Source organism: Zosterops lateralis (genome assembly GCF_965231275.1).
Source record: "Zosterops lateralis genome assembly, chromosome: 6".
Classification (NCBI taxonomy): Eukaryota; Metazoa; Chordata; class Aves; order Passeriformes; family Zosteropidae; genus Zosterops; species Zosterops lateralis.
The window spans coordinates 25,072,772-25,096,248 of record NC_139761.1 but is presented as its reverse complement, the minus strand read 5'-3'; the positions used below and the strand labels follow the sequence as shown (position 1 = coordinate 25,096,248).

At 43.3% G+C, this 23,477-nt stretch overlaps 1 protein-coding gene and 1 long non-coding RNA gene across 3 annotated transcripts in view; one reads left to right on the top strand and one right to left on the bottom strand.

Moving 5' to 3' along the window:
• PSMA6 (proteasome 20S subunit alpha 6) overlaps positions 1–6,140 on the top strand; it is a 52,128-nt gene extending 45,988 nt beyond the window's left edge. For both annotated transcript variants that reach the window (XM_083863577.1, XM_083863576.1), the window contains 5 exons: positions 277–358; positions 519–674; positions 3,472–3,650; positions 4,230–4,324; positions 5,934–6,140. In XM_083863577.1, the coding sequence (XP_083719703.1) occupies positions 277–358; positions 519–674; positions 3,472–3,650; positions 4,230–4,324; positions 5,934–5,991 (570 nt within the window). In that variant the 3' untranslated portion in view covers positions 5,992–6,140. The remainder of the gene's footprint in view (positions 1–276; positions 359–518; positions 675–3,471; positions 3,651–4,229; positions 4,325–5,933) is intronic.
• Positions 6,141–18,232: 12,092 nt separating this feature from the next.
• LOC310910141 lies at positions 18,233–22,386 on the bottom strand. The gene is made up of 3 exons (XR_014590256.1): positions 22,300–22,386; positions 18,590–18,688; positions 18,233–18,403 (listed from the first exon to the last, which is right to left on the bottom strand). It is a non-coding gene; the product is annotated as an uncharacterized lncRNA (long non-coding RNA).
• Positions 22,387–23,477: the final 1,091 nt, after the last annotated feature.

The window sequence follows — 23,477 nt, the reverse complement described above, 5'->3', positions numbered from 1 at the left end:
TGTGGGTTCTCAAAGCTTCTTCAGAGGGAAGAGGACTGTGATGTTGATCATCTTCTTGTTCTCCTTCTCCAGATCTGTGGTTTTAATCTTATTCTCCAATTTCTTTCTTTGCAAGCCTACAGCAGTAAAAATTGGAAAGCCTGAAAGACAATTTTTAGCTGTTATGGGTCCTTTTGGGCTCTTTTGTAAAAAACAGAGGATTCAGATTTTGTCATTTGTTTTCTTTTTACTTCAAGGACAGTATTTGCTATTAAATTATTTCTGTTTCCTCTTTAGGACAAGTTACTGGATTCCAACACAGTGACTCATTTATTCAAGATTACTGAAAACATTGGTTGTGTGATGACAGGAATGACAGGTATTTATTTCACCAGTCTGGTTTTGGAGAACTTACCTAGTTCTAATGAGTATATTTAAAGACAATGTAAAATTGGACCTGGAATTTATATTCTCATGCAGTGCTAGAAATAAACATGGTACATGTTCAGTGGAATTAATATTAGTTCTTTTTTGTCTAGCTGACAGCAGATCCCAGGTGCAGAGAGCCCGTTATGAGGCTGCTAACTGGAAGTACAAGTATGGATATGACATCCCTGTGGATATGCTGTGTAAAAGGATTGCAGATATTTCTCAGGTCTATACACAGAATGCTGAAATGAGGCCCCTTGGTTGCTGTAAGTACAGTCTATGAAAATGATCTTTACTGTTTCGTGTCAAATTCATATATAAGAAATTCTCACCCATTTTCAAAATTGGTCTCTGAGGGAGTGAGCCGGATGAACAGGTGAATGAGAGAGCGGTGTTGTGGGTCTTGAAGTGGAGCCATGATTTTACCATTGACTCAGCAGTTGCAATAATGTAGCCTCTCTGATACTGTTTCACCTTTGTTTTGGGGGCCTGGTCTGTTTGCCCTGTGCAGTGGTATCTGTGAGCAGGAGAGGCTCTTTGTAACCATGTCCGTTTGTGGTGGTCTGGCCCTGGATGGATGCCAAGTGTCTCCAAAGCCTCTCCATCACACCCTTCCTCAGCTACACATAGAAGAGAAAAAATACCATGAAAGGCTTATGGGTCAAGGAAAGGGCAGGGAGGGATCACTCACCAATTACCACCACGGGCAAAACAGACTCACCTTGGGGAAATTAACTGAATTTATTAGCAAGCAAATGAAAATAGGATACTGAGTAGTAAAGCCAAATCTTCAAAACACTTTACCCCTACCTCCTTCACAGGTTTTGCTTTATTCCTGGTTCTCTACCTGTCCCACAGTGGCACAGGGAGATGGGAAGGCAGTCTGTGTTCAGTTCATAGTACATTGTTTCTGCTGCTATTTCTTCCTCAGTGGGAGGACTCCTCACATGCTCCAATGTGTCTCCCATGGGAGACAGTCCTCTGGGAACTTGTCCAAAGTGAATCCTTTCCACAGGCTGCAGTTCTTCACAAACTGCTCCAGCAAGGAGCCCACCTTATGTGAGGTGCAGTCCCTCAGGAACAGACCGCTCCAGTGTGGGCTCCTTTCTCCACAGTGCCACTGGTCCCAGCACAGGCTTCACACGGGGCCACAGCCTCCTTCAGGCATCCACATACTCCAGCATGAGCTCCTTCAGGTGGATGTCTATGGGCTACAGGGGCACAGCTGCCTCACCATGGTCTTCACCACAGGCTGCAGGGGAATCTTAGCTCTGGCAACTCCTTCCCTCCATCATTTGCCTCAGTATCTGCAGAGTTGTTCCTCTTACATGTTGTCACTCCTCTCTGTCTGCAATTTCCTTTTTTTTTTTTTTTTTTTTTTCTTTCTTAAATACATTATCCCAGAGGCACTACCACCATTGTGGATGGGCTTGGCCTCAGCCAACAGCAGGTTAGTCTTGGAGCCAGCTGGCTTTGGCTCCTTCGGACTTGGGGTAACTTCTGATAGCTTCTCACAGAAGACAGCCCTGGATCCCCCTCACTACCAAATCCTTGCTGTGCAAGTCCAATACACTGTGTCTGGGTAAATTTCACAGTTAAAAGAGAGAGATGGAGAGTGCACTTATCCTTGTGCAGGTTTTGTGGCTTTTTTATCTAAGTCGTATGTATGGGACAGATTTACATAATCTTTGCTCCTAACTTAGCTATTGGATAAATGATGTAGAGGAAAAAGTGCTTAAAGTATTTCCCTTGCAAATATTTCTACATGTCTTGTTTTATAACAGCAAATGCAGCTTAAAAAGAAGTTGTATGTTGAGTGATTTTGTGTAGATCTTTCTGGTCATCTGTGTGTCGTGGGGTTGGTTCTGACTTGTTTTTTCTCTTACGTTTGGCTGTAAGCAAATTTCAACCGTACCGTTAGGCTGTTCAGGAACTGAGGTCAAAGACTTAACAGGTTTCCTCAATTACTTTTTCATTAAACATTCTGTCTGAGTTTCTTTTTGATTGGTTGGGTTTTGATTTGTTGTTTTTTTTAGGAGAATAGTTTCAGAATTGATGAATCACTTCTCGTAATCATAGTAGGCACCAAGACTTCTCACTAAAGAAGTGACATTCAGAGTTGCACCACAGTTTCCATGATGGGGCAATTTTCCTACGCTTGTGTGCTTGTAATTTTCAGGAAGGATTGTTTCTTTCTTCCCTTGGCAATTCCCATGCCTACTGGAAATTCCTTTTTTTAAAATACATGAATGAAAATGTATTTTTCTTAACTTCCCCTAGCCTTTTTGAAAATATGAGGGGATTTTTTTTTTCTAATGTAGTGATAGCTGCTCAGAAGTTTATCAGCTCTAACTACGAGTTAAAAGTTACACAAGTGTAAATTGAAAATAATTGAAAACTATGACCTTGTTCTGTTTTGGGTTTTTATTGCAAGGGTTGCTTTGACTTATTTTTTAATATGTATATTGAGACAATGCAAATGCAAATCAAGTGAGGGTGAATACATGCATTTCAGTGATGTGGTCAGTTTTAAAGAGGAAAAGGTATGTAATCCAGTGTTTTTCAGGGTTACAAACAAGAAATCTAAATTTGATCTTCTAATATTTCCATTAGTTTCAGCATGTTTGTAAAGTTGCTTTCGAGTATAAGGCACATGGTAATAGAACTATTGTTCACACTTTTGTGTCATATAACACAGGATGTGAGCTGTGGCTGGGTAAACAGAATAAAACTTTTCTGGTTTTTGTGGTTCTTTGACTTTGTGGTTCTCTACACACTGAGCATGGTGAAAATGTTTGTATGTTTAATGAGTAGCCTTCTTTGGGAATGACAGAAATATAGTTTCTACTAAACTGAGTTGCGCACCTTATAATGAGATGCTGGTAAGAAATGGTGAATTAGAGATAAAAGGGAAATCACAGCTCCAGGTATGGGACTGATTCCCAAAGGTGTACTGATGTGAATGCATGTTTTTTCACAGAGGGGAGTATTTATTCTGTTCTTCAGTGGAATTAAATTGCTAAAAGTGGGGAAATAAATAAATTAATGAATTTTCTCTTCAAGGTATGATTTTGATTGGCATTGATGAAGAGCACGGCCCTCAGGTATACAAGTGTGATCCAGCAGGTTACTATTGTGGATTCAAGGCCACAGCTGCAGGAGTTAAACAGACAGAGTCAACCAGTTTTCTTGAAAAGAAAGTAAAGAAGAAATTTGACTGGACATACGAACAAACAGTAGAGGTAGGCCAGCAGAAGGAAATGAAAATTTGTTAAAAGTCTTTTTAATGAATATGGTGCATATAGGCTTGCAGTGCAGAGAAATGTAGTTAGGCATTTCCTCTTTCCCTACAATTCTGTATTGCTGCCAGAGCAAATACAGCTATTCCAACCATAAAATCATTTGGAAGGTAATCTGCAAGTGTTTGAATGGTTATCTAATCTGCGTTTTTTGCTTTATGTTAGCTGAAGCAGATTCTATAATTGTGCTACTCCCACTGTAGCTGGTGTTTGGTTACTACAGTGCTTGATTTTGGAGATACCAAAACTTACTTAACTTTTAGTGACATTTAAAATCATCTTAATACTGTAACGTATTTCAAACGGTATCTTTGCATGATAAAAGGTTTTGGTGTTTTTTTCTGCTAAGAAAACATGTCCCTTTGCTTTTTGTAGATTGGCCTTTTTAGGGAGAGGACTGGAGAGGGACCGTATTCTGTAGCAAGGGAAAACTATTTTGGAATTTCTAAGATGCTATGTCTATTAGGAAAAAAAAGCCTTAATGCTTTCTTTCTAATGATAAGGGGTTTTGTCATCTTTCAGACAGCAATAACATGCCTGTCTACTGTCCTATCCATTGATTTCAAACCTTCAGAAATAGAAGTTGGTGTAGTCACAGTGGAAAATCCTAAATTCAGGTAAGCGATCAGTGTTGATAAAACTTAGTGTGTTTCTCTGATGATGCGCAATTAGTTTTACCTTCTTGTGTAATTGTAAATCGAGAAGAAGAGATAAATATCAGAGATGGAAGTTTTGAGGACTCTTTTACTTGTAACTCTTCAGAATGTGTAGAGGTAGAAAACACTGTGCAAAAAGAATAATGCTCTCTTAAAATCTATGACATGGTTAAGGGATTTAGTAGAGAAAAGTGTTCTCTTTCATGTCTTAAAAGGGTATTGCTGTCTGTGATGGTCAAAATGTAGTTACATCTGGTCTAGAAGTGTGTTCATGCTTAGAAGCATAACTTTTTTTCATAGTAGTGGTATCTGGAGTCCACTTCCAAATCACAGTCATACTAACTAATGCAGTAAAGTCTGGTTTATATTATGGAATATTTACAAGTCCCTTAAATTCTTTATTCCTTTTCTAAATTTAATCTTTAAATTATTTTTGCTCATCTTTTAATTGATAGCATTTTTTAACATTTAAATATGTAGTTAATAGAGTATGGATTTGTATGGTTTGAAAAACTGTATTTAAATTAGGTATGATTAGAAGATCACAGATTTTAAAAATCACTAGTGAATTGGAAATGGCTGAACTATCTACTTTATAAGTACTCTGCATTCCCTGCTATTTCTTCCCTCCTCCATGATTGCCTGCAGCACACTGTGTGCACCGAGATTACTTGGCGAGTGTATCAAGACAACACCTGGAAGTATTCCTGCTAAGGGCAGGAAAGCTTTCCATCAGATACAGTGTACTTGACAGCCTTCCCACAACACAGTGTATAGCTGCAGAAGTATGCATGAAATGTGGAAGGAAAAGTTTTGGGGCTTTTTTATAATGCAAAAGAACCCTCTAGATATGGCTTACCTAAAATTTAGGTAAGTCTGGCTTGCTGCAGAGGGATTCAGTTATTTCTGCTTTAGTCTTTCATTGATTTTTGGGGGGTTTGTTTGTTTGTTGTGTGGTTTGTGGGTTTTTTTGTTGTTGTTTGTTTGGGGGGTTTTGTGTCTTTTATTTAAAAAGAAAAAAAGAGAGGAACCGTTAAATTGGGAACAAAGTCTGCTGCTACTTTAACTACTTGGTAAATTGGGACTGAAGAGAGGCTTCAAACCTTTGGGTCCTACAGATTCAGTCCTTTAAGTGCTTCCTTCGTAATGTTTTTTAAGGTGGACATAGTGACAATGGGTGGTTTTGCATTTGGTGGTGTGTGCTGAGGACAACAGAACAAACAGCACAGTGTTTGTGGGAAAGCACACAGGAGCTGCATGACCACTTTTCTGCTGGCCCTCAAGGGATCAAGCTACCTTCTTACTAGGTCTCAACTTGCAAATGCATTATTCATGAGGAATTACCTGTTATTTTTCCATCGTTTGTTACCTTCTTGCTCTCTAGTGCCTTTGATCCTTCCTTTATTTTTCAAGGGAATTGGAATGTCAGCCTGTGGCATTGGCAGCAGGGCTTTAAAGGACAGAAAGATGCATTGCTAGAAAAGTTACTTGTATAGATATTAGGTTGTAATATTGGAGCTTAAGGGGAAGAATCATTTAAGCTATTTAAGATTTCTTTTTGTTCTTTCAGGATCCTCACAGAAGCAGAGATTGATGTGCACCTTGTAGCTCTGGCAGAGAGAGACTAATTAGCATTCCTGATTCCATTGTCTGTGCTTCTGGCTAGGATGTTTGGTGAAAAGAAAACACTTAATAATGGTTTTAGATTATGGGTGGAAAACAGTGTTCGCTATATGATGTATTTTACTCTGTACAAATAAAACAGAGATTTTTGAAATTCTTGGTGTCTCCTTTTAATGTTATTTTTTTTAACTTCCAGTTCTATGAAATTGTCATCAAAATGTTTGATGACTTTTAGTGTTTCTGTGGTAATTGCTTGCCTTTTAATTGTATTTAAGAGAAATTTTATGCTCTGAGCTTTATTTTTCATGTGAGCTATTTGCCTCTTTGTGTAAAGTTAGTATCAGTTTTTGTGGTGTATGTGTGTCTTAAGATAATTCTTACATTCATGTTCATTCTCTCTGTGCCCCAATGTTGAAGGCCTTACAACATTACTGGTTTAATTGTGGGGAATTTAGGAAGGTCTTATTTGCTCAGATCCATATGAGGATATAGGGCAAAAGCAGAAGGAAAAAGCTTTAGCTTGTGAGTCTGAGCCCAGACCTTTGAACTGATTTATTTGAGGTGCATGTAGAGTATTTACAACTTGTCTTCTATAATTAAACAGCTCTGAAGCTGGCATCTATTTAGGGTAAATACTCTATATGTAGTGTACTTTGGGATTTTAGGTTGGTTACCTGCCAGGTTTTGAGGCTTTGGGCAGTGCCAGAAACAATGCTGGGACTACAAGGCCAATAGGCAAAGTCCATCAACAGGAATGTCTCTGGGAAGCAATTCTTGCTCCTTCAGAGGTTCTGGGTTTGGAGATGAGACTGCAAAAACTTGAAGACAAAAAAAAAAAAAAAAGCATTTTTGTTTTGCTTCAGTTGAGGTTCCAGCCTCAGCAGTAAATAGGGAGATGATGAAGTTGTGAGGGAGGAGGCACTGAGGAGAAAGGGAAGATTACCAGGCAGTTTTAGTTGTTGCACACAAGTCTCCTTTAAAGAATGCCAAGTTAATGCAGTGTAACTCCTTACCTTCATTTTTCTGCTTTGCTCTTCTCATATTGGTTTTAATTATTCAAAAATTATCTGTGATTTTTTCAAGGCATTTGGGAAAGGCCTCATAAGTTGTCAGAAACAGAGATTGTTTAATTTTTTTTCTTTTGCTTTACAGTTAAAGCCCTTTGAATATGTATTTTTCAAGTTCATTGTAGTAAAGAAGCTGCGATTCTGTGTTTGGTGGCTTTAATAAATGATAATGCTAATCTTATGTGATAACTGAGTTGAGGAGATTCAGATGTATAGTGAATTGTGGACTTCACACAGCTTCTTGGATTTCTATTTGTGCCACCAAATTTCAGCTTCCCTCATGTTGGATGGTGTAGTGTAGATAAGATAAGCACCCCTGATTTTGGGTTGGTTATCTGAGAATTCTGTGTGGGTTTGTGCAACAATCGGCACATTTGTGCGGCTAATGGCACATTTAGGAAGATCTGCGTTATTTCAGCTGCCAGTGATAGCTCAGTTTCTGAAAACCCCTAGGGTCTTTCTTCCTAATACTCCAGTTGAACAACCTGGAATTTGAGTATACTTAAGTCATCATTTAGTCTGCTACAAAGTATCATCCATTGATAGTTTGTTCTTGATCGGCTTTAATAACTTATGAAAAACATCACTAATGACTTCTTGAACAAAAAGAGAAGATGACAATCAGGGATCCATATGACTAGAGCACATTTGCATAGTATCCAGTATCAAAATTCCCTGCAAGTCCTTTAATTCTAAATGTTGGAGTTGTATGAACTATAACTCAGGTGGTGGTTCTGAGAGCAGTGGGTGTTTGTTCATACCTTGCCTGTTTTGCAATGCAGAACATCCCATCTTCTGTTCAGAAATGATGAAATAAGCTGTCTACAATATATTAACTGTGAACATTGCCTTTTTTTAATAAGCAAAGTTAAAATCATAGCAATTGAAATGACATTTTCGCTAGTATTTTGCCCTGTAGAGAAATCTCATGGTTCTCTTTTCATATTAATAATGAGGATTTTTCTTTTTTAGTCAAAGCTTTTTTGTTACTGAAGATAAGGCAGCAATGCAGGTGGGGATACCTGACAAAATGGGAAACCCCCGTGTATTACACATAACACATAATTACATTCTTCACACCCTGGAGCAGATATCAGCTGCAACCAAGCTGTACAGCTGTGGCTGGTGCTGAGCTGTAGCTGGTACCATCTGCTGTTTCAAACCTGGCACTTCAAAAGAGACCGGAGTATGCATGGTATACGATCCTGGTGCTTCTAGTTTGGTAGAGCTTATAAAGAGAGATACCAGACTGAGGATTGCTCCATGTGTTTGTAGTTTGTTGTGCCAGTGCTGAAAACCAGCAGATGCAGTTTGTGTGAATGCACAAGTAGTTAAACAGGTATAGGATCAAGTTTTATTTGCATACCAGACCCACATCAGTGTTACCTGTACTAAATTTGGACTGGCTCTGCACAGCCTTGTAACTGTCCACATTACATTACCAGTGTTCTTTATCTGTGGTGTAGCATAAGGATTCGAATTCCAAGTACATGCAGTTAGCTTAGGTAAATCAGTAGTTCTTGATCTCTGAAAATCATCTGGATTTCTTATGAGTAACCTCCCTCTCTCCATGCAAACGGGGCCCCAAAGAAAGTAATGGTATATATTATGAGCAGAAGTAGCTCAGTGGGGAGACAGTTGCTCACCCATCCCATGATATGTTTATCCAGCTGTGTGCTGGACGTTTTGTCCTGAAGGATCCTGTGATAGATGGTATTGAAGGCTTGACTGAAATCCAAAAGGATTACATCAACTGGCTTCCCCTGATTGACACCACAACGACACAGACTCCTACTTCAGAAGGCTGAAAATGACTCCTTTATTTTTGGGATGTGTCTCCCTTTTATACTATTCTACACTGACCAATTTGATTGGTGAAACAAAGGCAAGCCTCTTCAATCACATTGGTCAGACCAGAGGGACATCAAGAAGAAGTCCCTCCTAGGGAAAAAGATGAAAACATAGTACAGTTACAAAAACACTTATCTTGTTTACAGAAAATTCCCTGGGAAAAGAATTTCAGAAAACCAAAACATCTCAGGCACGAAACCAGGGCTGCACCTGAACAACTGGGTGGGCTACCTTGGCATAAAAGGAAACCAGGTTTGCTAAGCAGGACTTTTCCCTTCATGAAGCCATGCTGGCTGCAATTGATGACTGCATCCTTTAGATGTTCAAAGGAATTTTCGCAGGGGGCCTTACTAACTAGCTTCCTGAGCAGCCTGAAATCTGCTCTTCTCATGTCTAGAGCTGAAGTTTTGCTGGCACTTTTCCTCCTGTCAACTCTGATTTTATACTTGATCACTTTGGTCACTGTGGCCAATCTCCACTCATGAGACCCTCTCCTAACATGCAGCAATCCTGTTAAGGCAGGCAGTAGTGAACTTCTGTAGGATTTCAGGTACATCTTAAGAGCAATATGTGCTACTGTGTAATGCAGTAGCACATATTGGCTCTATCTTTTCACTGTAAAGCTGGTGACAGTCTAAGGACAGGGGTAGATGGGGAGTTCAGATGGGGTGAGTACATATAGATAGATCACAACAATTTTAATGACATGGAATTATATGCAGCATTCTTTTTTACCTTCTCTGTCCTGTTGTGCATTAAATCAATGTCCAGATTTACCAAATAAGAAATACTTTGGTTCAGCACACATTGTTGGAAGTAAGATGAAAGAATTATGTCATTTTCTAGCATCTGAAGAAAAAAACGTACATTACTTTCCAATTTTTTTTTCCCTGGCACAGAAGCAAAGCCTGCTATTTTGAGTTTGGTAAAACAGCAGCCTTACTGGGTCATGAGATTGTTTTGTGAAGCATATCCATAGCAGTATTCATATTTTCTTCTAGGAAAAAAAAAACCAAACTACACTACCAGGGTAGTAACAGTAGAGGAATTGCTTTACATTTTATAATCAGTGAAGTTTTGCTTTTTCAGATGGGAAATTTTAAAATTGTTACAGCTTGTTCCAGCCAGTTCTTGCTAGAAACAATTTGTTCTGTTCTGTTGTTTTGCTGTAACCCAAACTACTTGGAAACAACGCAAGACATCCTGTAGTTCAGGATCTGTTGGAACAGTGAAGCTGCCATGCCCAAACTAAAACAAGGATCATCACATGCTTATGCAAGGCTGTTTAAAATAGTCTGGACTTTGTTTGTTTATTGTGGTTCTCATATTTTAGAAAATCCCATGGAGCATTTTAACCTGTCCTCTGTTGTAAATCTATATAGATAAACTTGCATTTTTAAGTGACTGACAAATCCCTCAGTTATTTGCAGTATTTGCTGCTCTTCACTAAGATTTTCTTAGCATACTTGTATTTTCTGTAGTAATGGACTAACTCATGTCACCATCTTCTATGAAAATTCTGTGCTGCAATGTTTAATATGGTAACTCTAATGTATTTCACTATAAATTATGAATAAATAGAGCCAGCATATCACTAAGTGAACATCAAGCTAACTGCTTGACAGAATTGAATCATCTTCCAAGTAGTGTGTGCTTCCACTTCTTGGGGATACTGTTTTCTCCTGGTTCTTTTTAGAACTGCCAGCTGTAGCTGAGCTCCCTGGTACTACGGATGCACTTCATGGCCATCTCCTACCTGCCATTGTGGCTTAGCTGATCCGTTCATTGAACCACAAGCCTCTGGAATGAAGTTTTCTCTCTGAGCCTCTAGCAGCATAGTATGCAGTGCAGATTAGCATACACAAACCAAGACTTCAATTTTTTTGCCAGCAAATTGTGTTTGCTTCATCTTCCAGAAAACTGACTCTTGTGACACCCAGTGGCATAAAGAGTAGTGAACATAAGGAATTTAATCCTTTATGAGATTCCTTAGGCTAGAAAGCAACCCTTTCTCAAGTTTGAGAGTCAAATTTACCAGTTGATGAAGAAAAATAGCATAAATCTGCATGGACTGAGATTGAATGAGCAGGAATAGGGATACCACTCATTGTCTTCTGATGTTGCTGTGATGTTTGCAGGTGTGCTCAATCTCCCTGGGTGTTTTTCCGGCTCTTTCTTCAGCAAGCACTGGTGCTCATTTGCATTTGTAAAGAGCCATTCTCTTTACCTAATTGATGGAAAACATTGGGATTTTTGGTTCAGCTTTATGTTGCATAAGTGACCTAAGTCGTCTTACTCTGGGGTCAAATTTGCTATAGTGCAGGTGTAAAAGAAGGAAATAGGATTGCACTACCTCTGCTTTAAGCCACTGTGAAACCACAGCCTGCCATCACCAAAGGAATAGGAGTTTCCATAGCTCATTGTCCCCTTGGCTAGTCTTTGACTTAAACCTATGTGATGACACGTGTGCTCTTTGTCAGCAGGTGACTCGACTTTGCTTGGGCAGCATCAAGACTACTCCTGTCTCCTCTAAGGAAAATTTCTTTGGGGACAGTGCTGTTACAGCAGCTCCTTCTTAGTTCCTTTGTTCCTATAACCACTGTGTAGTCCAGCAATTTCCAGCGCTACCCAGGGAACCTCATATGGAAACAAGTGTAAGTTTTAAAAGAACAAACAACAAAAGCCAGCCAGACCGATAGCTCACTGTGAACGTTGGTTTAACCTTGATGCCGGTCCTGCAATAATAGTACCAGCACAGGGGGCAGTGCAGCGCAGGATCCATAAGGGGGGGCTGGTTAAACTGCTGGCACACCTGGTAGGAGTGACAGTCAAAATTCTCTCTTGTAAGTAAATATTTTCCTCAAGGAAAGATGGGATATTTGTTCTCACAATCCATAGAAACCTCCTTCATAGAATCTACCTGCAGGCTGGTGTGGTTGGCCAGGGAGTCTCTCTGGGCAGTGCACTGTTAGGTCATTTAAGAAGCCAGAACTTTCAACAAGGTGTCAAGAAAACCCGCAGCAAGTTGGCTGCCAGAGGGGACAGCAGCTGCCGTGCTTTGGGTTTTAGCACAAAGCGGGATGGGCAGCTTTTCTTTCTTTTCCTTTTCTGTCTCTGTCTCTTAAACCACTTGCAGCCTTGCATACCTTTAGGGCGTTGTGAAGAAATCTATTTGCATTGAATGTTAGACTAGTTTCAGTTAACAGTATTTGGAAATGCCTGCTGACAGAAAAAAACAAAACAAAACAAAAAGTTTCTCATCTAAGGATGTGGTGAACCTTGGAAATAGACTACCAGGTTAGCTTAGTTACTCACTGCCCCTGAAGGTAACAGGAAGAAGGCTGAGAATTGCTGGAGTCAAAGCTGTTAGCAAAAGGATGGGAGAGAAAGAAGGAGTTTCAGTGATGACCAGGAAGGCTGCCTGACTTGCCATAAGGAGGGGCAAGTTGCCCAAAACCTCAATCTCCAGTGGATTTTTTCAGCCTGTAGCTCCTAGTTTCTTCATCTGGTGGATGTCTGCACACATGAAATATTTGTTGAATACTTGTTAGGAGATTAGGTGATGTTCCCCATTCCTATCTCCAGGAGAAGTTTCTATTACTAACCTCTTTTACCTAGTAACAAAGCAAGTAAATAAAGTACTAAATAGTGTAGAATTGGCTTTGGAAGTGCAAAAATAGTAATATCCTTTGGGTGACAAGAGTATTTACCAGGAAGTAATTTTTTAAACTTTTTTTTCCTACTTCGAGCACTTTGCACTGACACCTACATCTTTCTCACTCCAACGCAGGAAACAGACATGGGCTCTTGTGTAGGTAGTTCATCAGGGGACAAAGAGCATCTGTATAAAGTGTATTAATGGTCCATAGGTTCAAAGTCAGGAGCTACAGAGATGGGCTGCAAAATAAGTCTGGAAGGGGAAGAAATAAAACAGACACAGATGGTGTGAATGTCCTGATATGCAGGTAAGGAAAAGAGAACAAGGTTGTCAAAAAAGAAAGATAACAAAACAAATTAATGATGATAAGTAGTGTTACAAGTGGTCTATATTACAGGATTTAAGTAGCAAAGGTCAATTTCAAGAGGGGAATTTAGTTAATAATAGAGAAAAAGAGAATAGATTGATTTTTTTCTGCTCACTGATGCTGGACATATTGATAAATAAAATCATGTGCAATGAGTTCAGCAAGATGATTGAGAAACTGCTTCTGTTGATGAAGTGCATATTTGCAAAAGGATGTTACAGTCTTTATTTCAAATGCAGATAATAAAGAGTGTGTGATGCTTTCCCACTTTGGTGCCAAATCAAAACACAAAGCATAACAGTACATGAGCACTTGTGTTTTGTAACAAGAATCAACGTGTGTGGATAGATATGTGCTGTAATCCAGCTCTGCTGGGAACATGGAGCTTTTGAAAGCGCAGGAAAGACCAAGATGTGCTATGAGTGCAGAGTGGGCAAAGGGCCTTGTTTGAGCTTATAGGCTCAGGTGCATGACAGGAAGCTCTTGGTGTGAACAGGCAAGGGCACAGGTCCACAAGAGTCATAAAGAGCTGCCTTCAGTCGCTGCTTGGCCCCACACTGGGCCAGCCCCGGCAGCCCTGTGACTGCAAGCTGGAGGGCCCGTCTGGGCCAGTGCTCATCCCATAGCTGCAGGATTAACTTTTGTCTGGCTCAGCTCACTGGCTCATCACACAGCTGCATGGGCTGCACTGCTTGTAGAATGGAAAGGGATAAGATCTTGAGGAAACAGGGAGGGGTAGGACCCAGTCAGCACAGGCTGCTGCTTCATCATCCTGTCAGAGTGCAGAAAGCAAGCACACCCCTCGGTTTGGTTGTGCCACATACTGTGGGTTGCTACGGTTCTATTGTGTTGGTATTTGAAACATTTTCAGATGGATAGTTTCCTAGGAGAATAAACAATTGCATTTTGCCAGCATCGCTCATATGGCTGGCTCAGGGCACTCTCCAGCACTGAAGTGCAATCCCCAAATGGTCCTTTGGCAGGCTCTGTAGGTGCCGCCCCATTCACAGCCATACAAAGAGTGTGAAAACTCCTTATGCGTGTGCTTCGTTCAGTTTGCACAAAATGGGTGTTTGAAAGGGCTGCATTCAAGAGCTGTGGTTGCTGCCTGGAATTGCTCCAGCTGGTGAAAGGCTCCAGCTCCCTCCCTCTGGTCTTGACAAATACTGTGGAGCTGCTGAGACAGGTTAGTTGTGCTGGCTACTGTGTTGTTTTCTGTTCTTCCATAATGTTCTGACTCGGCTTTACCTTCAGGTCTGTTGAAAATAAATAAATAAAATATAACAAAACTCTTAAAGTACATCAATGCTGAAAGATAGGCATTTAACACAACTAGCATTTACAGAAACTGTGATCAAAACCTGGGCAGTCAGTTTTGCACGTCTCTTGATTTTTAGAGCTGGGAAAGAAAACAGCATTGCCCTCAGTAAGCAGGATCATGTGAGGATAGCTGAACTAGAAAGGAAGTCAACCCAAGCACTTCTGTGCTCTCATGAGCCTTCTGCCACAAGCTGTGCGAGAAGACTCAGAGCAGCATTAAATATAGCTGCAGGAGAACCTGCCTGGCTAGTTTCTAATGGATCTGTGCTTTGAAATATTCACCGAAAACGTCCTTGCACGGTACAGTCTGGCTAATGACAGCGACGGGTGGGCCTGTCTCCAGCAGCCCCTCGGTGCTGGCTGCCCACCCTGCAGCAGGAGGGTCCACAGGCCTCCGTGGGTTAACTCCCCTGCAGCTACAGCCTCTCATCTCAGGTTTCTGAAGACCTTCTGCCACTGTTAACAATGAGAAATATCGCCACCCTTCCTTCTTTCCTCTTCTTAATTATAAATTATGATTATTTCAACAATTTTAACATGGTTATGGTGTGGACTCTGCAAACTGGGCAACTTCTATAAACAATTTTCAGTTGTCATTAAAAACATTTTCATGCCTAGGTCACAGGTATATTTCTGGATCTGAGAGAATATATCACTTCTCTTTTTTGGAGCCAAAATGATGAGAATTTCTGCTGGAAGTAAACTACAAAATATTGGGATAAAAATTATTTTAAATTGTTGAATCACTGTTAGTCCTAATCCTGTCCTGTTCAACTTCCATATACTTACCAGTCAATTACTCCTCTACCGACTTGGCAGAAACATTTTAAGGTAATTTTCCCCACCCCCAGCTGCTCTGAGGTCCACCCTGAAAGGAGCAGGGAAAACCTGGGCTTGTTTTTATTGGTACCACACCTATGGCAGCGGGCTCCACCCTGGAGGGAATTCCCACGCTGGGTAATTGCGCGGCGCAGAATCCCGGCAAACATCCAGCAGGCTCCGGGTCGAGCTGGATTCCAGATCCTGTAAATACAGTGGAAATCTTCACGAATATCCACAGCCTTTTTGGAGTCCTTCTCCCTCAGAAGATTTTCTGTGCTAGTGCCTGTGACTCTCCTGCAGCCCAGCCAAGCTGTGTCTGCTCAGTGCACAGAGCTATCAAGGCCTTTTGCAGCTGCCTGAGACAGTGTGGTTTCCTTCTTTTTTCTTTCCCTGTCAAACACTGAATAATGGGGTTTCCTCTGATAAGACCGAACTGATCTGTGCCTTTGCCTCTTGTGGTCAGATGGGCAGTGACATCTTTCCACCTGCAGCTCAAACCTAACTACGTTTCAAACATTACAGTGCAGATAATGGCAAAACTCCCAGCAGATGATATGAGATGAACAAAGGAGGCAGAAGAAGTTTTTTGTGTGCTTTTTGTGCCTCTCACAGCTTACAGGATCCCCCCTGGCTTGTGAGGGCCTGGCCCGTGGCTGCCTGCGGTGGGGAAATGGCCAAGCCTCAGCTGGGATCTCAGCAAGCAGAAGTAAAGGTACCAAAACCCCCTGATGGTTTCCCTGCTCCCAGACTTCTCCTCCATTCAAGACTGCCGTGTTTAAAGACAGTGTCACAGGCTGGGAACCCCCAGTCTTGCACAGTTTCCTTCCGCTTTTCTTCTTCCTGAAACGCAGTGCCTTTGTCATCTCACAACCACACGGTGCCCTCTGAGCAACAAAAAGAGAGAGCTCCATTCATGACAGAGTCTGCAGACTTGCCTGTCCGGGAGACCCTTCTGGTGTGAGGAAGAGGGAGGACTCCTTTTGTCCTTCACCATTCTGCCAGGGGAACCGACACTGCCCCTGGGCACAGGCAGCTTGTAAAACCCACAAAATTGCAAATTTTGGGGGAAAAATATTCTTGATTTTAAGCGGATAAGGAGTAGTGGAAAACAAACTCACCGTGTAAATGAAGAAGAGGTTCTGTACAACCAGCACTTAACAGCGTTTTTAACTTTAGTAGAAATATAATTTTCACAAAGAGGAAAATCCCTTTAAATCCCACAAAAACCCTCAAGCCTGATTAGTCAGCCAGGGGATCTCAGGAATTAGAGTTTATGAACACATGAACTGGAAGCCTTGGTTCTCCTCCCCCTGCTTTCAGCAGGACAGGGACCAGGCATTACCATGGACTGTATGAAATAGCTCATTCTAGCAAAGTGCATTTGCCCCTCTTCTGGAGGTCAGGGATTATTTGTTCACTGCTGAAGGGAAGCTGCTTTAGCCACAGTGCTGATTGCCTTCCTCTAGAAATCCCCCTGAGGAGAAGCTGAGTAAGCCAAACCAATGGATGCTGAGGCTATGGCAGTACTTTCCTCCTAAGGCAGCTGTTGCCACATACAACCAACCAGAGGGAAAAAAGGATGAAAAAGGCAAACAACCAACAAAAAAAAAAAAAAAAAAAAAAAAAAAAAAAAAAAAAAAAAAAAAAAAGGGAAAAGTTATATTGCTAAGGGCTCTTGCTGTGTTCAGCTGCAAGGCAAAGCTGGCTGAAAAAACGGGAGGAATGTGTTTTCAAGGACTGCAGAGCATCTGTCCTGCAGTTCCCATGGGATTGGTTTTAATCCTTTTTTCCTAAATAACCAATCTGACTTACAGATGTGTGTGTTTCCCACCAGGTCCTGCAGGCTTGTTGGAAATATCTTCAAGTGTTTCCTCCTCTGGGAAAATGAGTGTGAGAGATCCCAACAGATACTTGGACTGGGGGTAGATATCTTAGTTCATGGACCAAACCTTCTGTTTCTGCAGTGCTTCTGAGCAGCAGTGCTACAGGGGGGTTAAATGGGACTAGAATTGGGAGCACAGCAGATTGTCACTGATCAGCAATCCACACTTCATGGAACTCAGGTCCTAACAGTGTTTTCCACTTGTTGCACTGTGAAAGTGGATGAGAGTAGCCTTAGGAAAGTTCATGTGAAGCAGAAAATGTCATAAGGCACCTCATGTGCCTTATTAAGAGATGATGATTTTCCTCTCACCTGCCTGGAGACACCTCAGTGCAGTGGGCATGGGAGCATCCTCCTCCTGGCCAGGCAGTTTGGTCCCAGCTTGGACTGAGGGCAGTGGAGGACACTACTTTCATTAGGGAAGTGAGAAACTCTTTAATAAGAGCCATCAGGTGCACTGTGTGTTCTTTGGTCTGGGTGATTCCCCAGAAAACCACAGTCCAGGCCAAACAAGTGGCTTGGCGCCGGCTCAGGCACAGCTCCATGGCCACCGTGTTCCACGGGAGCTGCAACAGCAGCTCCTGCAGCAGCCAGGCACACACAGAGCAATAAAGAGAAAAAGAGAGTGAGGACAGAAAAATGATCCTTCTGGCTGTTCCCAAGCCCAAGAGAAAGTCCTGCCTTCTCCATAATCTCTTCCTTCCAAACCAAAGAACAGGAGTTATTCGTTGCAAGTGACCATAGGAAACACTCCACTTTCTGAGAAAAAAGCAAACACCTAAAAGCAAGCAAGCAAACAGATAAACAACCAACTTAAAATCTACACAAAACCCCCCAAAACCAAACAAAAAGCCCCAAACAACCCAGAAAAAAAAAAAAAAAAAAAAAAAAAAAAAAAAAAAAAAAAAAAAACCCAAACAAAAAAAAATTATCTGTGTGGCACACCCATTTACACTGAAATACAGTACATCCAGCTAGAAATTGCATCAGCTTGATCCAGGTGTAATTTTGCTGTGATGATAGCCATTTCAGGCAAAGTCTTTAGCTGTACCTCTCTCCTCTGATCTGCTTTGGCTGCCTGACAATTACCTTTCCCCATACTCAGTTTCTGCCAGTTTCTGTGTTTCTTCCCCCAACCCTGACCCTCACTGGGAAGCTTTCCTGGGTTCTCATAGCTGTTGTGGGCAATGTCATGTAGTAACATTCAAAACCAAGTTTTGTCTGGCTTTATTCTGGTGATAGAAAGGTTTGGATAGAAAGAAAAGGGGAATTCCCAGCTTTTCATGCCATGGCAATTCCACACTGGCATCTGATTTTGGTCCTTCAAAGTGGGATCCTCTCCCATTTCAGTATTTGGATCTTTCTTCTCACAGCTCGTCTGCTGTGCCTGTGTTCACTTCAGCATGTTAATATTTACAGCGACTTCATGGCAAATCCATCCTGTAGCTCTCTGCATTCAAAGGAAACGGAATAAAGAAGGGAACTGGCAGCCCAGCTATGACACAAAGCATCCATGAAGCAGAGAAAAAAGATCAGCTCAAACACTTCCCTTGCTGGCTTCAATAGAGTGGAAGTGGTGAAGCTCTCCTTGATGAACAGCAATAGGTCATGGGAGCTGAGTCACCAGGACACCTACCTGTCAGCAGGTGATTTGGGACAGGGCAGCCATCTCTCAGAGGACTCACGTGGGATGGCACGTGCTGCTCACATTGCAAAGATTTAGCTGTGCATGTCCCTGAGGAAACGGAGGGTGGCTGTCACACTAAAGTTAACACAAGAAGTGAAGGGAGCCCTCCATATAGTGCAGGACAGGTACTTTTACTTTCAGTGCCGGTTTTGTTTATACAGGCTGGGTGGAGCCAGGAACCCCACCAAAACAAGCTTGCAAAAGGAACATTTCATTGTGGAAGGGACATGGAATTTCCCAAGGTAAGAACAGCAGGTTTAAGTGATTGCATTTCCATCAAGCAGCTGGCATTCTTTCCAGTGCCCCACCTCCTCCTCTCCAGCCTTGCTTCCTTGCAGGGTGAGGGCAGCTGTGGCTCCTCTGGCTCAGGGCCAGCCCTGGAGCTCCGTGCTTGCCTACCTGGAGCCTGTTTGCAAGGTGAACCTTTGTACCTGAGCAGAAGAAACACTCGTGCATTGGGACAGCCTTGCTGCTTCTCTCCTCTTCTCCCTGATGCTGGGTGGCCCCAGGGCCTGCCTGAAAACTGATGCTTCTGTTTGCCACGGTAAAGCACTGAGAGCCAGCAGACTCTGCTCATTTTTTAGATTTTCTCTATTTCAATAAGGCATACACTTGGTTGTGCAAGTTGCCATTTCCCCTGACAGTTCCTCATGGCCAGCCCCATCTCCCAGCACAGCCAACATCTATTTCCCTGGTGTCCTCCTGACCTTGATTGCTCATCTGAAGGGGCCCTTCTCCTACCTCCAACCTGCTCTGTGCTCTCAAGTTCTCCTACTGGCTTCTCTTGTTCATTCCCATGATAAGCCTTCAAGCCCCTCTCTGTCTTTTTATATGGAAAGTGCATAAGCTCCACCTCTTCTTTCTTCTAGGTTCAGGAATAGCCTCTGCCTGCTGCTAGGAAGACTTGCTGCTCCTTCCTGTCCTGGCAATTTGGTGGATTTCTAGGAGGGTTTTCCTGCATTATTTGGGCCACAGGGACTTCTGTTCTTCTATACCCAGCTCTGGAAAAGGTTTTCAGCTCTCACCCCACCCACTGGAGGTGGATTCCCCTCAGATGGCTGGTGGAGTAATTAGAGTGCAGTTCCTTCTGCTTGCTTTGGGCAAAATTACACAGGTTAATTTAAATTAAGGCACACTGGCTGGTTCTGCCTGAACTGAACTAGAGGAAAACTCAAGCAATCCTCTCTGCCAGCTGTGATATGAGTGCTGTGGCTGCCAGGCAGACCAGGGTCATTGGCTCTTCCACCTGCAAAGCTGGGGCTCAGCAGGCAGTGTCCTGTGTTGCACCTCTCCATAAGGGGCCAAACCCAAAGCAGCTCTGTGCTAAGCAGAGGGGCTTAGCTGGTTAGCCAAGGAGGCTAGCTGGAAGCACTAGTTACAGGTTCTTCTAGAAGACCTGCCTATCCAGACTCCTGAGCTGGCTGGTGCTGGCTGTTTCCTCAGGTCTGGTGTAACAGCATTGGCTTGCAAAGCCTTCCCCTTTTCCTCCTGAAATATGCCAAAGGTAATGCTCTTCCAGGTGAACATAATAAACTTCCAGCTAGGGAATCCACAAGAGAAGGAGGTGTCTTGTTCTGCAGTGCGAAGGCTGCCAGGCAGATCTCTGTGGAAATGAGGCCTGACCTCCATGCAGGAGGGAGAGTGAGAAGAGGGGCCATGCTGCCCCCTTTTCTTCTCTAATGCCAGAGATTCAGGACAGTGGCATGGGGTCAGGAACAGAGTGCAAGAGTATGGGATTAGGTTGCTTGGCCAGGAGGCAGTAAAGATCTAGCAGTCCTTGAGTGGGCCCATTGAAAGGTCCTGTCCTTGGGTGAGGCATGCACCCATGCAGACCCCTGGCTGCCCAGGCACTTCTAAGACAAGAAAGAAGCCACTAGTGAGTTGTACATACTGCAGGAGGTATGGAGCTGCTGAGCACAGGCTTTCCAGCTGCTGGCTTTGGATACAGGCTTTCACAGTCTATCAGCATCCTGATTTAGGGTTTTAAATCTCTTTTGGGATCCATGCCCAAGTGCCTATTTCCACTACTGGACAGAAAATGTTTTTTTCCTGATGCTGGGATGAAATAGTTGCTATATTCCTGTGGCATTTTAGAATGCCCTTCTGTAGGCCTGCTGCAGCATAAGCCCCAACTGGGACTGGATTGTGTTGCTCTTAGTTCTGTTGTTGGGTAGTAAAGATAGACACCAACATGGGCAGAAGCATCACCCTGCACAGGCCTGAACTACTAATTGTGTAAGAGCCCAAGTGATGGTGAGGTTATTTATATCCCAGCCTTTCCAGTGTTGGTCATGGCTGAAGACAACACACCAGACTGGAAAGACCTCTGGGCTGGTGATTGCAGTGGCCTTACTAAGTGTCAAACTCAGCCTGTTGCTCAACGAGCTGTTTTCTTTATGTAACCCAGCGTTTTCTTCATGTAACCCTGACACAGCTTGCAATAGCCCAGCTGAAAAATCAATTGCAGCACGGAGAGCACTGTGAGCAGCACCTTCAGTGCTCCATGTGTGCCCAAGGTTGGTCATCCTTGACATTAATTATGGGTTTGCTCAACTCCAAGGATGAGGCCTGTTTTTCAGTACATCACATGAGCTCAGATGGCCCCAAGCACAGCTTTGATTCTCACATTGAGCAAGTGCTCAGAGAACACGTGCAGGTGCTGCAATGCCTGACAGGTAAACGTGCTGGGGCTGACAGACGTGAGCAACCTTGGAACCTGTTGCCACATCCTAGATGCTGAGGATGTTGTGGAAGTATCTCCTGCCAGGGGCTTCCCTGCTCGTGTATCTCCTGGCAGCCCCTTCCTGCAGAGCAGTCTCTGGTGGCCAGTAGAGGTTGCTTTGCCAGGTCCTGTGGCAAAGCTTCAAGGAACAGACCAGTTTATCACCTCCAAGTTGTTAAATCTAATCAATCAACACACAAGAGTTCAGTCAGCTAAGAAACCTGCTTTACACAGGAACCTGTGTGATCAGAGTGCCAGCTGTCAGAAGCCAGGACTGGACATGGCTGGCTGCTTCAGGGTGGTAGTGGACTGGGAGAAAGAGGGAAATCATTGGGATTGAAACAGCAAAAGTATATCCTAGAAGCTGTGTTTCCTTGTAGGTAACTCTGCAGGCTGGATGGATGCCTGTCTCCAAGCACTGCCATTATTCTGTGGCTGGAGTGTGTGCCTGCATGTGTCTCCAGGGCTGTAACTACCCTGATGGTCCATGGTGCAGGGAGGTGGCTTTATTGTGGTGATAGAAAGCTTTGGGGGCAGGGGAATTCCCAGCTTTTCATGTCATCCGAGTTTGGATGACTGCAAATTTTTGACAACAAGGAAAGCTGTGCCAAAATTAATGATGAGCTATTTCATGTGCAAACCATGCTGCTGAATTATTTGCAAGTCTTTATCCAAACCAGGGCTCAGTCCTTGGCAGGCAATCTGCAGGGAAGGATTCTTCTGACCTTTTCCCTGGATGAGATCCACTGAGCACAGTCCAGTAACCCTGAGCTGACATTGAGCAACCCCAGCAAAACAGCAGCTGCGTCCAGTCGCCTGAGTGTTTGGAAATCCTGGAGTCTTGATTGCACAAAGTGCAGCTGATGTGCCCTGGTTGTACTGGGCAGACTGTCCCCTTGTGTGCCAAGATCCCAAGAGTATAACCTGCCAAACTTACCACATGCATGCAGCTTCTCTCAGCGCAGGAACCTTTATGTCAGGCCAGGAAACCCCAAACAGAAATAGGACAACCCCTGCCAAGCAGCTTGCTGGGATTTCGCTGTAGCAATGCACTGTGGGCTTTTTGCAGCAAACCATGACCCAGCTTGTTTGCAACAAGTCACATGCTTTGCTTCTCCACAGAGCCCAAGCCTTGCATTGGCTCCAGCTCTTCAGGCAGCCTGCAGAGGCAGGCCCAGCAGCGTGCCTGGCTGCCAGCTGCGGGGGCAAGGGCTGCAGCTCCCGGATGCTGTGGCAGGGAGCCATGGCTGACGTGCTGGGCAGCCTGCCCCAGAGGATCTATTTCATCAGGCAGGAGCCGGCTGAAGTGGTGGGGGTAGTATTAGTGTAGAGTTCAGCTCCAGCTCTTCATCTGAGTGTCACCTAAGTCTTGCTCAAGCATATCCAGATTAAAAATGTTGGATTCTTCTAGCAAGATATATATTCCTCTCCTAAGGGGCTGCACCCATGGGGAATTGTGGTTATGCCTTTTCCAGTGGATGAGAGAGGGGCAAAATATTCCACCTGCTTCCCCCTGCTCTCTGTCCTATACAGCATGGGTTTCTGCTCCTTGTATTACTGTACCTTGGAGCAAACCTTGCTCAGTTATTCTGTGTTTGGAAAGGGACAGTCTGCTGTCCTAGGGTGTGCTTCTTTCTGCGTGCCTCAGATCAAGGGGACAAAAGCAGAGGCCACAGAAAACATTTTTCACAGAACAGATCTGTCATGACCTCTGATCCTCACCTCTTTTGCCCTGCTGTGCTGTCCAGCCTGAGGCTGAGAGCGCACCTCTGGCCTTGACATTCCCCTTTGCTTCTGTAGGCAGCCCCTTGCTCTATGTTCTGGGCAGTAGATGTGCCCAGTGGACTCCTGCAAGCTGGCAGGAACACAACAGTGAGGTGATGCACTGCTTATGATTGCCATGCTTACATGCTTACACCTTTCCAAGGAGCTGGTCTTTTATCTCCCAGCTCCACATCCCACTGCCCTTTTGCCTCTGTACACACGGAAAAGTTGTCTGTAAGGAGGAACTCGATTGTCTGGAAAATATCCTGCAATTCCCTCTGCCAGCTGGTTCTGGACAACTGCACTTGCTAAGATGTGGTAAACAAATCTCCGAGGAGTAGCTTGAAAGAG